Genomic DNA, 15,841 nt, shown 5'->3' with positions numbered 1-15,841 from the left:
CATCATACGATGGCATGAAAATAGTCCCATTAGCGGAGCTGAGCTGGGGTGCTGGGAAGCTCTCCTACAGAGATCTCACTAGCAAAGCAGGGAAAATCACTTTAACAGCCGTTACGTCAGTAGCTTACCGAGCTTTCAAAGGATCTCCGGGGCCTTAAACGTGATATTACATTTTAGACAGGTGGGGGTGGCAGCACTAGTGCTAACCGAACACTTCTAATGTGTTTATGGGGCTACAGGGTAGCTAGCTGAAGCACCTGTTAGTGCTGCTAAAGCTTTGATTTATGACAAGAGAGGGAACCTTTAATGAGAATGCTAACAATCCGGCTCACTGGAGACTTTCTGGGAGGATTATGGCTAATTATTATGCATTGGTTATGGCAGCGCTCCTTCTGGAGTCCTGAGAAAGCTGCTGGTAACGCGGACTGGATAAGAGGGCTGCACTGCCTTTGCTTTGACTTAAACAATAATGCCCTAGCACTCCAAGAGTATAGACAGCGGCTGAATTAATTTGTGCGTGCGTGTGCATAGGTGAATGCTAGTTTGTGTGCATGTGTTTGTGAGTTTTGAAGCAGTGTTGTGTTTGCACACCAAAGCAGGCAATGTTTCCGTCCAGCCCGATATATTTGAGATCCCACTTGGCAGCCTCGGTCTCCGTAGGGTCGCTCTCTGCATGGTCGTCCATGGCAAACACTGCCTTCTGGCGGAACTCTGCGTTGTCGTCAAAGTTGATCTTGGCATCGAAGCACACCACTGTAGCAGACACGGTAAAAAGACAAGCAGATGACAGAGAGAAAAGATAGGAGAAAGATGGACAGAAAAGGCGAGAAATGGAAAGAGGGCAAGAGCGCATAAAACTTCAGGAATGAAACGGGGGAAACTCATTAAAAGCTCAAACACCTTAAGTAAATGAAAGGAAGACTGGCAGCTCACCCCATTAGTCTTGATTAAATCAGCGACAGGCACACTGAGGCATATGTCACTCTACAGCAGAAGCCATTATGCTAAATGGACATTGCCTCTACACTTCAAACGGAGATGCATTTCAAAGGCAGCTGCACTCTTAATGCTACCTGCAAAAAACAGCAGGCAGGCATAACGTTTGTTTTTTTTGTTTTTACCAGCTCATACGTATGTGTGCAAAACCAAAAGAACTTAAATTGTTTGATGCGGAGGAAGCCACAGTATAGTCAAAATGCTGCTGTATTTGTACACATGGACCGTTTCTTTTTGTAATTTTTTAAAGTACTGTACATGCAGGTGGTCCAGTTTACTCCCGCTAGAAATAACCCAGAGACCATTAGCTGATCTGATCTGCTGATGTCTATTGTATGTGACACAGTGACGAGCACACATATTCTTAAAAGTTTATACCTGCATTTCAATTAATTTTTGATGGTTATCCATTTCTGTTGTGTCTTTTGCACCAGAATATGTCACAAACCACACCTCCTTGTAAGCCTGCCGACAGCAAGGCCTGAAGCTCATGAGGTGTACAGAGCGAGCAGGTATAGCCAAGCGAGTGCCCACTTCGAGCAGTCGATAGCGTTGCCATCCGAGTAGACAAGCTGTGGTGGGCGGATGTGGTTATCACGCGTTTATTATATATTTTTAAGGGTTTTAGTCACGGATTCTACCCCAGTGACATCACTTTTTAATCACAATTTTGACGGCATATCAGATATGCACAGATAACTCAGTTTCAATGGCTGCTAATATAACATTGGCCCAACAACAAATAAAGATAATCGTGATAGTGTTCCTTTTAAGCTGTCAGAGGCACAAGTGCCTCTCTACACTTGAACTTTCCCTTCCTACACTTGAACTTTAGTTCAAGTGTAGACAGAACTTTAGTTCAAGTGTAGAGAGGCACTTGTGCACTTGTACATTTAAGTTCACTTAAATGTACAGTACTTAAATTATTTAAATGAAAAACTAATCCAATATAAGATTCCGCATTGGACAGTTTGCAACATTTCAGCTATCGAAAAACAGTGCAAAACAGCACAAAGCTAGGCAATAGTCCAAGCAGAAATGCATTATGCAATGGATGTCATGTCCCAGGACGCCACATGCTAGCAGAGAGTAATGATGTGTAATTAGAGATACAGGAAACACTGTGCAGACGTAGAAATGGGCAGACGCTGAGGATTACAACCAGACCATACAGATACAATCAGAGAGGGAGACATACAGGCAGGCCGACACCAACAATAATGACATTTAACAAAACACACACTTGCACAAACACATGCATCTCCTCTCTAGACCACTTGTTCCCAAACAGTGGATTGGGACCCATGTCTGGGTCGCGGAACGATTCTTATGGGCCTCGAGTTAATCTCCCCCCTTTTTTTCATAAAAATAAAAATAATAATATATATAATATATATACACCGGTATATATTATTATATAAATAAATGTAAATAAAAGACAACACGTTGTAATGCTTGTAGATCTGCTATTTTCACTCATTTGGGTCCAGGGCAAATGTTTAATTTTGCTTTTGGGTCTTGAGCCGATAATTGGGAAGCACTGCACTAGACTGTCAGAATGACATTGGAACACATGAATAAAGTGACCTAAATCCTCCTGCATTTGATCTCTACAAGTCTGACTCCGCAATGCCATTGATTTTCATTAAAGACCAATTAAAGTCTCTGGCATACTGTTGTAGGCACTCAGACAAATTTAATCAAACAATAACCGCAAATAAAACTGCACAAAAAATGGCATTTTTCACTCTCAAGACTAAGAATAAAAAACTAAACTAAACTCAAAGTGGGCTAATTTTAACTTGACTAGCTCCAACCTCATCCAGCATGTGTTCTCTCCATGCTTGCAGGGGTAAAGCAGACATGTATCTTTATAGAACGTCGCCGTTAGCAACAAAATAATATAGCCCAGACTCATTAATATTCAAAAGCAATTATCAAACAGAAAAAGTCCTCTGCTCTTGCCAATCTTTGATAACGCGTGCCTGGAAACAAGAGCCAGTTTTGAGGAGAGACAAAATAACATCAAAGATGTCAGTGTTCTGTAATGTGTCTGTATGTGAACACTGAACAGCTCACAGTTGGTCATTGTTCAGCATCACAGACAAACAAGGCAATCATACTTAGTACTGAATCTAATCTAATTTCCATGCAAGTTTAATGTATTAACCAGCATGTGTTTATGTCAATCGAAATAGCCTCACAGCAGAATGTTCTTCCCAAGTTTACTTGGAAGAAGCCAATTGACACTGTATGTGAATGTCCCATGCATTGAAGTGCTAACACTTCTCATCTCATTTTGAAAGAGGATATCTTGCCCAAAAATATTGTTCTTTGATTGACTTTCATAATCACCTTTGCTGCAAATCTTTCACTGTGAAGTTTGTTTTCCAAATTACAACCCAAAGACCATATAATTGGCACAATTCTCCCTCATCAGTAGAATGAAAGTGTGGTGTGAGCGTGCCCTAAGCCTTTCGCCGTTTCGACAAGCATAAATGCTACTGGCAGGTCCAACCTCTTCTTTACTATTACATGCTCACCAACTGTGCTTAAAGTGAGGTTGACTTATAGACCCAAAAAGATTGGGTTCAGTTTGCCAGTTTTTGAAAAGCGCCTGGACTACATTTACTACTTCTCTACTAGTGACCGTAAAGACGACCTTAGTAGACACGTTTTCATGATTGGCTGCCTCTAAGCCAATGGGAGACTTACCTACTGTATAAAACCCATAGTCTGAACTGCATAAAAACCCATACTTTGAATGCCGCAATGCGACGCCCATTGCTGCTGTTATTAAGGGGTTAACACCCACAGCGAGTGGCAACAGAAGCTAATGTTATGAGCTAACCGGAGCTGAGGAAAGGGGGTGGGGGAGGGGGAAGGTTGGACAGGAGATGAGGAAAATAAATAACTGCACCTGGCAGTTATGACTCGAGTCATTCTTGTTCCCCTGGTGTAATGACAGGTTGTTTGTTATCAAAGAGACCAGTGTGGGTGAATATTGTTGAACTCAGAGCTGAGGGCCTTTTCAACATGCACTTTGTTCTTGCCCGAGACTAGGAGTGGTGAGGCATCCGCAAACAGGACCATGCTGATTTCACACAGCTTACGCAATGTTGTAATTACTGCAATAAAAAGATAAAACACTTTATTAACTTGATATCCTTTTTGATTCTATTTGATCCATGCTTGGTGATTGCTAGAGGGTATGAGGCACAGTTAAAGTGCAATGAGGCCATCATTATTTTTCGACCGCGGTCGAGATCATGGATTTCACATTGCCACGCCAGACTTCCTGGGTCAAGCTTGTTATCTAAATAATATCATGGTATACACACAGGCTGTTGTAGCAACCAAAGTACACACAAACTATTGGAACATTTATGCTAGAGCATAAAATACATGAAGGCCTGCCAAATAACTCATAAAATGCGGTCAGACATTGGAACTGACATTGGTTATGCCCCACCAGACTGCTAGGTTTTTTCCTGAATTGTATGCATTAATGTAATATTATGCGTTTCAGGGAGCGCTGAATGTTATTTGTTGCATTTTAGCATGTGAAGCGACTAAAGGCAATGGTACAGACGTGTTTTCTTTTGTTTATTAGTGCCCACCAAACATCATTCATGTACATTCATGTACATCTATTATTGGTGGCTGTGTTGTTGGATTAGACATTTTAAGAAACATTTTAAGCAATGTTTAGTTCTAACATTAAAATGTCTTGGCCTATTTATGAATTTATGCGATTAAAAACAGTAATATGCATTATAAGTAGGCATTGAAAAGGGCTTAAAGTAGCACTGACTTACTGGTTGCCACTAGCGTGAGAGAATTAATTAATCGTGGGAGGGGTGAGTTGTGGGCCATGCGGCTACACCCGCGCAAGATTTACAAGAAAATACCACACCCGCGCGAGAGATTGACAAGAAAAGACCACGTGCCAGTTGTTTGCGTGAAAGTAAGTTTGTGGGTAAGCGTGTATGTGAGTGTGTGTTTGTGGGCCATGCACGCGCGTGTGTTTGTGGGCCGCCACGCGCGTGTGTGTGTGTGAGAGAGAGAGAGAGAGCTCAGGCCTTTTATAAGAAAAGACCACATGACACAACTGAAAGTGAAAGTAAGTTTGCTTATATTCAGCCTGGCATGCTGCTGGACTGAAGAGACAACTCAGTCAACAGTCCTGGAAGCTGGACGACAAATAGACTACTACTGTACAGTATGCTCTCATTCAGGTTGGTGAAACATATCATTATGCTGGTGTGTCTTTCTATTCCTGCTTTCATGTGATTACTCTGGTGTATATCTCATACTCGTTAAATATGTTAATTTAATTTAAGTTTAATATTCACCAATACCAGACCATAGCTCCCACCACAGGACTCAGGCAATCAATTAATACCTTTGCAACCACTATATTAATGGAGTATTTCCTACAGCTTTAAGGCCAAGAATCTGAACTAACCCTTTAAGTCACACCAAAGAGCAAGTCATAATGTAAAGGATTCATATATGTGACAAATTTTACTGATTTAGAAAATTGATTGGATTTGATTGGAAATTTGATTGGATTTTTTTGAATTTTCGTTTTTTGTGAAAGCAGGGAATCATAGCTTCAAATTGACATATTGGTTGTTCACTTTGCCTCAACTTAGTACTAAGTCAAGAGTGTGAATACTTATGTACATGTGTTTTTCCAGTTTCTTATTTTTAATAAATTAACAAAATATTTGAAAAAACTTAATTATGGGGTATTGTGTGTAGATTGATGAGGAAAAAAACGAATTTAATCCATTTTGAAATGAGGCTGTAACAAAACAAAATGTGGTAAAAGTGAAGGGGTGTGAATACTTTCCGGATGCACTGTATAAGCCGAGATGAACATGAAAACATGTACAGTAGGCCTACATAAAGGCCAACATATACCAATAATGCGTGTCACGAGACACAGCCAAAGTATTTCCGGCCAAAAAAACGTTGAGAACCCCCTGTCATAGACGCATACAAAACAGATCTATGGCACCCCATCTTTAAGTAACTTGCTCAGGGTCAAAGTGGTGACCTTCTGATTCCCAGGCAGCCTCTCTACCCATTCAGCTACGCCTCCCCAACATGCTATTAACGAGGAAATCAATGTATAGACTAGAGTCCTTGTTACGGCTTGGATCCGTGAACCTGGCAAGGACAATGTTGAAAAGAAATTGAAACCAATATGCGTTTCATCTCACGCTCTCGGGAGGCTGGGTGTGCGAGCATCAACACTATCAAAGGAATGCATGTGATTTAATCTACCTGCATGCCTCACATTTTCAAATTCCCATATTCCCAAAATGATTTAGTTAAATTCCACAGATGTTCGGCATAGTCTACAAACATTAAATTGCACACACAAAGCACACAACCACAGCACCACTACCTGTCTCCTACAGTATTCCTCACATATGCACAAATGCACTTAAGATATGTTGCACGCACACAACAAAAACAAACAAAGAAAGAATACAGACAGCAAACTTAATCTAGACACTGAACACACGCACGCACGGTCGCACGCACACACGCACGCAGTAGATAAGCATTCTCTCTGAAACAGGCACCAGATAAAGAAGCGTAGGGGAAGTTGGGGTGGGGGGGGGGCATACCTTGTCCCTCGGGAGTCTCTCCGAGGGGATTGACTTCAACTTGAGTGGCGTCGACTTTCAGGAACAGATCATAGAGCCTCTTAATCTGATCTGCCGCCTGCAAGAGCCACAGAGGACAGTAATTACCTCAACTGTTCAGCTGCGAGCCGCCGGCCCCGCCAAGGCCACTCAGCCCACCACGTGGGCTAAATAAAACATGGCAAATCACCTTCACCCGTTGCATTTTCAAGACATTCTGCTTGCGTGCGCGCACGTGTGGTGGTGTGTTCATGGTGCCATGCCATGTTGCGCGTGTCCCTGTGCAGGGAGCCGAGATGGAAAATGTAATCATCTCATTTTCCACAAGGTGTGATTACTGACAAATATACGGTAGCTCATTCTCGGAGAACGCGCAGGCTGTAATGTGGTTACACAACAAAATAATGCCTCCTTCATAGCGCGCTGTTTCGATGGATTTTGCACAGTAAACGTGCCAAAATAGATTTAGGTTTCGGCTGACGCAGTCTAAACTGTTACTATACTTGAAGAATAGTCATTATTTACTGCTCCCAATGGCATAGCTACTGTATATGTGACATAGATACTGTATATATATATAGATTGATGTGGAAAGAGAAAAATGTAGCCATAACAGTCTATTTTACTCTAACAAGCATGGAATATCTATCCGAGTTCCCTGACATTTTCATAAATCCGAATTTCAAAGAATAAGGGAGTCGATTGATGTGTCTGTCGCCACAGCCCAGCTGCTCTATGATAATGGAAGCCGTCTGAGACAATATTGTAAGAGCTGTTGACTATTTGAACACACTCTAATTCAAATGCATACAGACTAGAGGTCTCTCTCTCTCTCTCTCTCTCTCTGAAACAATGCGGTTGTTTCAGGACAGCTTAAATTATGTTTCAATAGAACAGATTGACGACTGACTTGCTTTCTCATGAAGGAACGGAACAAAATGTACAGATTCTTATCACATCAATTTCCTCTTTTCTGCTTGTCGTGTTTTCAATCAATGGCCCGTGAGCAGCGGATCTCGGTTTGCACTCCAGAATCTGATTCGTTAAGTTGATTTATGCTCTCTGCATTACAGAGTCTGAGCTAATCCGATTCCCCATGCCACTCTGCCCATGGAAGTGAATACAAATTAGTGGCGGGATGCCAAGAGGCAAATGGCTGGACAATTAACCCTAAATCTAAGTAAGTTTACATAATATCCAAAGTGATTTTGTGAAGCTGTAGTGGCCCGTCCTCAATCCCTGAAGTCACGCACGACTTTGAAAAGACCCTTGACGTTGTTTGCGTCCATCAGCGCCAGCTCTGGTTGGTCGCGTGTCGGAACTCCAACACAAAAACAAAGCCACAGCACGTTTAGACCCATAATGGCAACATTCGTGTGCCACGCTCTACGCTGGTTCCCTTTTATGCGTCGTTGCCAAATATGACAATAGACCATCTGGCAGGTGATCCTTGTGCAATGGCACTTACAGTAATTTCATAGTTCTGGAAAACTCCGCGTTGCGATAGCCATACCGCTTGTGCCATTTGTGTGTGCGTGTGCGTGTGTGTGTGTGTGTGTGTGTGTGTGTGTGTGTGTGTGTGTGTGCGTGCGTGCGTGCGTGTGTGCGTGTGTGTGTGTGTGTGTGTGTGTGTGTGTGTGCATGCAGTGTGTGGCTGCCTGTGCAGTGCGTTTCAGGAGGCTCCAGCGGACCCATTACCTGTCTCTCCAGAGGTCCTTTGAAACCCAAATTAGCCGCCATTTGCAGTGCCTGCTCGTCCCGCACTCCCTCGAATATGTCAATGGCTTCCTGTGAAGAGATGCAACACAGGAAGAGAGTGAGAGAGTGAGACGGCGCTGAAGAAAGGGAGAAAGCTGGAGTGTGAGACACCAGACTGTAATTTGACACAAAGTGGATGTTCATATTAAATCACAGACATGGCAATTAAGTGGTGGCAAGCTGCCAGACATTAGAAAGAGCTCAGGAGAGAGGGTACTGCAACGACCGTTTTATAATTACAGGACCCTCGTACCGAGGCCTCTCATATGAACAGAGGAGTGCTCTTGCTCACTCAACTGCATTGGGAAGTATAACGTTAGAGGACTAGCTAATGGACTCTGTGGTGCGCCAGGGGGGCAAATGTCAAGTAGTGAGCTTTATACGTCTCAAGTACTAGTAGTGAGCTTTAAATGCATTCGCAATAGTGTAGGCTAGTGAATTTGCACCACTGGCTGTCGCATGGTGGCTAAAGCCTGATTGATACTATACAGAAAATTGCCAATCTACTGTACAACCTCACAAAGTGCTGCGTGTCGGAGAGAGTGCATTGTGACCTTCGGGGCTATTTTCAGGGCACGACACCCGCAAACTACTAAGTGCTATACAGTACAGTTTGGGATGTGGCAATCTGTGCTCAATACAACACCACTAACCGACAGACACAACACTGTATAGATGCAGTGACGGTGTAGTCAAAGCAGCTGGAGCTCTACTATCAATTCAGAAACATCTGTAGCAGAGGGAGGGAACCTCATTGGAGATAAGACACACATGCAGTGGCTTGATGTTGCATGTGTTACTGTGCCCGTTCCATCTAGTGGCACTGATAAGAACTGCTCTATCCTCAGTTGGCACCGTCAGCCGTTCAAAAAGAAATGATTACATACTGTGGATTTCACTCTATAAAAAGAATCCAATTAATTGGAAAATACAATGGAGTAGGCTCCAGTGGCCCTCAGTATTGCTCATGTCTGCACGTTAGGCTGCTATCGTGTGCATAAATAAAAAATACAACAATGCAATTCAATTGAGTGGCTGAAAAACCAGCAAGGGACACAGTCTGCATCCGTTAGTCACACTACCAAACACACACAGCCTTTGTTACGTTTTCCAGCAGAAGATCTGGGTGGGTCAAGTACAGAAGGGAATGTTTTCGGTTTCTTTTAGTTTTCTGCATTAACACACTCTGGGCGGGAACCCCTCTTGGTGTTTTAAGCATTATGTTATACTTTAGCTATTGGAAAATAGCAGATCTACAAGCTCATAAGCTATAACACTTTAACGCTTGAGAACCACTGACACAGAAACATGGGTTTATCAGAAAACTGTCCGAATTTAGAAGGCATTTTGTAGAATCGTACTCAGGTCTAAATGGGTTAAGATGCCAGTCAGTGGTTGGAGAAGTAACTGAAAGCCTTACGTGGGTAAAAGTAAATGACTACAAGTAAGCTTGGAGCCATGGAGTGATATCTGTATCTGACAGTACCTGTACTTACTTAGGTATCACAAGTGAAAGTGCTCCACATCAAAAGATTTTGAGATGGCTGAAATTGCATTCCCTCATTGCAGACGAGAACAACATTTCAGCCCATGAGAATTCCTCCTTACTTCAATTAATTCAACATAAGGCTCAGTATCTCCAACATATGGATGATGCTTGTTGCAGGCGGGAATTAAGAGCTTCATCTGCTGCTGCCATCTTGGCAGCAATAACATTATGACCAGACTAAATATGTTGACAACATAAATAACTAACTATTTCCTTTTCAAAGAAAAATGTCATTGACTTAGAATAAATCCCAACAACTTAGAATTCCAATTTTGAGTACTTTAAGGGTCATGGTGTAAAAAGTCTACTACTTAAATCTACTTTAAAATTGTAAAAATTAAAGACACTATAAATGTACAGATTCTTACAAAAGATAAAGGAGCTTAGTAGTTTTACTTACGGTAACTACTTGCCTCCTCTGCCTTTAGTAACCCAGTAAAAGGTGAGTGGTGTGTCTCAAATATGCTCACGTTTCATTATATCAGACAAGAATCCATGGTGGAGAGGCCAGGGAATCACTGCATCACTGCATCACCAATCTATCAGCAACTTGTAACTTATATGGTTGAGCTGCAAGATGCTAGAGCTGCTACCTCCTTATAGCGTTTGCATTCCTTCAAGCCATCCATCATTCCATACGACGATGAGTCACAAGAAACTAATACCAACTGCGCAGGTAAAAAATAAATAAAAAATGCACCTTGAAGATTAATTCCGGGGTTCTGGCAGCAACCTCCTCGATGTCCATTCCCCCCTGGGGACTGCCCACCATGACGGGGCCGTTGCAGGCGCGGTCCATCAGGATGGCAAAGTAGGTCTCCCTACTGATGTCCATGGCCTCAGCCACCATCACCTGAATGTGGGGCGCGCACACACACACACACACACACACACACCCACACACACACACACACACACAGGAGGAGAGGGATCCAATCAGTGGACGCTAACAACATGATTGCCAGGAAACAGGAAGAATGCAGCCCTGTGCGCGAGCGAGCAAGGTGAACCAGACAGATGGGAAGTGATGGGCATCAGGGTCACGAGGACATGACAAAGGAGAGAAGAGGAAAGGAGAAAAATGTGTGTGAGAGAGAAAGAGGCAGAGTGAAGCTTGCATTTGTGAGCATGTGTGGGCGTTCCTCTCTTTCATTTCATGAAACACTTCTTCCATCACTCGCACACTGACTCACTCACTCCACTGTCTCTCTATTCCAGCTATCTATCTATCTGCAGTATCTACTATCCGCCTTCATCCCCTCTCTTGCTTCCTCTTTCCCCATACGTCCATCTGGGCCCAAGCAGTAGTAGGCCTACTGTGGATCTCTGCTGCGTATGCAGAAGCGCTGCGTCTCTGCTGTGCGCTGTGGCACAGCGTAAGAGAGAGAGAGAGAGACAGTGTGTAGATGAGGGTTCCACTGGCAGGTTGACAGCTGAGCCCTGGTTCTTATCTGACAGGCCCGTTGTCTGACAGCGCTTTTCCAGCCAGCGTGGGTGGGTCCCCCCAAACCACCACGTGCCCTACAACACGCACCCCCCCCCCCCCTCTCCATATGGTGACAGAGGACGTTCTTGATATGTCGATTTGAGGTGGTGGGGCTCAAGTCCGCCGAGTGGCCTCACACAGTGTGTCAGTATAATATTCTCTTTACACAACTTATAGTCTATCATCTCTCATTCTCTCACACACACACACCCACACTAACTTCTGGCTGTGTCTTCCATTGCTAAGGGCTCTTTCTATTTAAAAAAAAACCCCGAAACTAAAATAATGATAAAGAAATGTGACAATCATACGAGTCCTCCTCCGCCTTGCATTAGGGGGGCATGTGTGGGGAAAGCTATACGTGCCTGGCTGCGCCTGGCGGCAATGAAAGCAATTTTTAATGGGGAGCTCAAGGCCATATTTCAATTATAGGGAGGGGAAGGACAGGGGGGAGAGTTAGAGGTGGGGACTGGGGAGAATACAGTTTTGAAAGTGAGGGAGAGAGAGAGAGACCCCCAAACACATGCTAGGGGCCAGGGAGGCTTCATTACCTGGAAATGTGTGTTTGGTGGGTTTCAGAGGCGGTGCAGTGTGCCGGGCGAGAGAAAATATTATTCCTGCTTGTTAGTTTGCAGATGTGAGCGTCCATGTATTATTTATGGCAATGAACCGTGACACCAAAGTGCACATATACAGTACCCACACTCCACTCCCACAGCAAGCGACAATGACCAAGCTGTGTGTGTGTGTGTGTGTGTGTGTGTGTGTGTGTGTGTGTGTGTGTGCTATGACTAAAGAAGAAAAACAACAAAGCCTAACCGCCCGCAGAGTCATTAATTTTTACGGCACTGCATTAGGCAGGCTAAAATAACCCCAAACTAAAGGCAGGAGTGTATTAAGAGAAGAGATCAGAGTGTTATCTCTGTATCTTGCTGCTTTGTTCTGGCTCTGCTTTGTTCTGGTTCTGCTTTGTTCTGGTTCTAGTTTGTTCTGGCTCACCGTTTTCACTTTCACGCCGTCTTTTGGCGTCTGCTTGGTAGTCAGGTTGAATCCCAGCATCTTATTGGCCAGCTCGCCAACCACTGCAGGGCTGGGGAGAGGGAGAGGGGGAAGGGGAAGGGGGGGGGTTACCAGTTCAAATGGCATCCAATTATTTTACAACAATGAATTAAACAAAACGGATGAAAAGAATGCGTTGCAAATCTCTACAAAGACAAGAGCGAGAACAGAGAGAGAAGTTGAGAATACACACAAACTGAAAAAAACAGATTACTTTTCTTTTTCAGAGTTTTTTCTCATTTGAACGGAGACATGACACTTTGGGGGGATGCTGTGGTAAGATATTCTGACAAGGCACAGCTTCAGGAGAATCTGCAATACGTTGACACTTCTCTTTGAATGAGCCGGTCCTTATTCCAGCAGCTGAAAAGTCAGCCTGCGTGCCCCGGCCGAGTCCTCTCCAAGTCGCTCCGCTTTTTGAAAAGTGAATACAAATGAACCCAGGGGTTGTGCTCATCCTTTGATAGATGAGCACAAGGTGAACTGGAGTGTGTGCGCTGGAAACCAAGGAGGACAAGGAATTTGCGAATGTCTCACTTTTGGGGGAAAAGTTTTCCGACCATCTGAAATCGAGAAGTAGGGTGACAATGATACATGTCTGAGGGGGGAATTGTCATAAATCACCTTTCTTTTTGTCTTTTAGGTGAACGTTGCAGTTGAGGCACGGAAATGTGTTACGTAGAACAGGCTCTGGAACATTCTGAAGTTTTGTGCTTAGCCTTGCAAAATTCAGTAAATAAACACAATCAGCGCTGGGATTTATTTCAAAATAACAGCTTGGGGTGCCGCACAGATATGGCCGCTATTACGCTGTAAGGCCCCCCCCCCCCTTCCGTTCCAAAAACAGGGAGAAATATTTTTGCTTGCTTACCTCGCTATCATTACGATAAAGTCGCTGAATAATCCCCCCCCATAAAAAAGAAAAAAATATACCGGTATATATAATATTTTTCTCTCGTTTGGTCCTAGCAATCCGTCGGTTGGATTAGTTATGATGTTTCCACACGTCCTACGGTCTAAATGGGTTAAAAACCTTTGTCAATGTTTGAAGCCATGTCTTGATGTTTGTTAAACACCTTTTTAGTTATATTTTCTTGTTTTCACTTTATTTTGTATTTGTTTTTCTTATTCGTATTTACTTCTAGAATATATCTAAATATATACAGTATTGGAGGATTATATACAGTACGGTGTACAGCATACAAAGCTGTCAAAAAAACTAGAATGCTACAACATGCTGGGACAGCTCAACAGCAGCGAATAATAACACAGCATGGGGCGCACAGCACTGTCAAAACTAAAATCCCCCCTTTTCAAAGTTTAATTGAGGGCATGCTGTATCCAAATAAGATGCAGAGAAAGAAAGACGCCGTTTGGTTGAAATATGAGTCGTCTAAGCCCAAATCGTCTCTGAGTCTGGGGAGTACGGCTAGAGGACTCCCTGTCCTGTCTCTAGAAGCTGCAGTTGTCGGAGAACATGAAAACACAATAAACTCTTAGGGGAGTTAAGTGTCTTGTTCAGGGACATTTATGCACCATTTACACTGGCAGCCAAATCCAGCCTGAATCTGATCTGTGCCACATCCAGAATGGAATCAGACTTGTTTAAATAATTTGTCTAAACATAAACAAGTCATATGGAATTAATCAGATTTTTAAAAATGTGATTTGAGCCACATTCAGAGGGGGTTTCAAATCAGTTTCAGTCTGAACAGTAACCTGATCTAAAATCAAATTCCATGTGACTTATTTTGTGTTTAGAGACTTATTTAAACAAATCGGAATCCAATCTGGATTCAGGATCAGTTTGAACACACACGTCTGTGACAGATCCGATCACTTGCAAATGTGAATTGCAGTCAAATCGGATTTAACTGCAGTCTAAACGGGGCCTTAGACATGTATGGTGAACCGGTGACCCACTGATTTCCAGACGGCCTCTCTATCCACTCAGCTATGACAGGACACACAAGTTAAGGACTTTTGCTAATACAACGACCTGGCAGGGGGGATAGTAAGTAAGTAGCCTTACCAAGCCATGGGCAGGAGCCTATCTCCTGTTTCTGTAGCGTGAGGCAGCTTGATGTACAAGTACACCCCCTGGACATGACGCTAGTATGTCGCAGGGACTTACCATTTTTAGAGTCGGCCGGGGATTGAACCCCAACCTCCCAGACTCAGGGCGGACACTCTAACCACAAGGCCACTGAGCTGGGGGGGGGGGGGGGAATAGTGGTGTATACTTACTCCTTCGTTAAGTGCACTCCTCCTTTAAGGCCGCTGTCGAACACGCCCTTCCCTCTGCCACCGGCCAGAATCTGAGCCTTCAGCACGATCTCCTTGGCATCTGGAAGACAGAGACACGGCCAAGGAGTCAGTCAGACACACAGAGACACGGCCAAGGAGTCAGTCAGACACAGAGAAATGTCAGAGAGAGTTCAGAGACAATCCGCTGGAGGCGGGGCATGACGTTTTTAGAGCCAATCAGGAGTCATTAATACTCCCAATGAGTGCTTAACCCATTTCGACCTGAGATCAGATTCTAAAAATGTCTTCTATGTCAGACCTACAAGCTCGTAGCGTGCCACTCGGTGGCGTGCTATGAGATTGTAGATCTGCTATTTTTCAATAGCTAAAGCATAACATAATGCCAACACCAAAAGGGGTTCCCGCCCAAAATGGGTTAAACAGAGAGGTACAGCACTGTATGGCAGGGGTTCTCAAACATTTTCATGTTGAGGACACCCGAATATCGTATGTACAGTATCCGACTGCAGAACCAAGATAAGAGATGACTGTAGTTGTTGAATATGTTATAACAGTCTATGAACGGTCTGAATAATCATTCTTACATTCTCTCTAGCTGGCGAAATAATGAAGTACATTTTGCTGGGGACCCCCTGGAACTGCCTCAAGGCCCTTGGGGGTCCCAAGACACCACGTTGAGAACCACTGCTGTATGAGTAGCGTGCACACGCATGCACGCGCACACACACACACACACACACACACACACACACACACACACACACACACACACACACACACACACACGTACGTTTCTCTCCAGTCCTACTAGCCTGATTACAAAGTTACACTTTGTCCGTAAAGTGCAGAGTGTGCGTAAAAAAATGAATGCTTTGATTCCATGTGTGTCAAATGTGAAACCCAGGAAATCAACAGGAGTTCTTGTCCAGGTCCCTCGTGGGTTGGCCTCAACCACTTGCAAAGTATTTCTGGAAACAGGGTGCCAACGTGGAGAGGTAAACAACCAAAGGTCCAGTGATGTTGTGCATGTTGGCAAAATCTGTACAACCTTTGCTTAAATTA

At 43.7% G+C, this 15,841-nt stretch overlaps 1 protein-coding gene across 1 annotated transcript in view; it reads right to left on the bottom strand.

Moving 5' to 3' along the window:
- Positions 1-15,841, bottom strand: part of suclg2 (succinate-CoA ligase GDP-forming subunit beta) — a 127,080-nt gene that overhangs the window by 62,697 nt on the left and 48,542 nt on the right. The window contains exons 3-8 of the mRNA XM_080776250.1: positions 14,759-14,858; positions 12,452-12,542; positions 10,667-10,819; positions 8,358-8,447; positions 6,642-6,738; positions 592-753 (exon numbers count right to left, since the gene is read on the bottom strand). Of these exons, the coding sequence (XP_080632376.1) occupies positions 592-753; positions 6,642-6,738; positions 8,358-8,447; positions 10,667-10,819; positions 12,452-12,542; positions 14,759-14,858 (693 nt within the window). The remainder of the gene's footprint in view (positions 1-591; positions 754-6,641; positions 6,739-8,357; positions 8,448-10,666; positions 10,820-12,451; positions 12,543-14,758; positions 14,859-15,841) is intronic.

Source organism: Protomyctophum bolini (assembly GCF_963924005.1).
Source record: "Protomyctophum bolini genome assembly, chromosome: 2".
Lineage (NCBI taxonomy): Eukaryota > Metazoa > Chordata > Actinopteri > Myctophiformes > Myctophidae > Protomyctophum > Protomyctophum bolini.
This window is presented reverse-complemented; position numbering and strand designations above follow the sequence as displayed.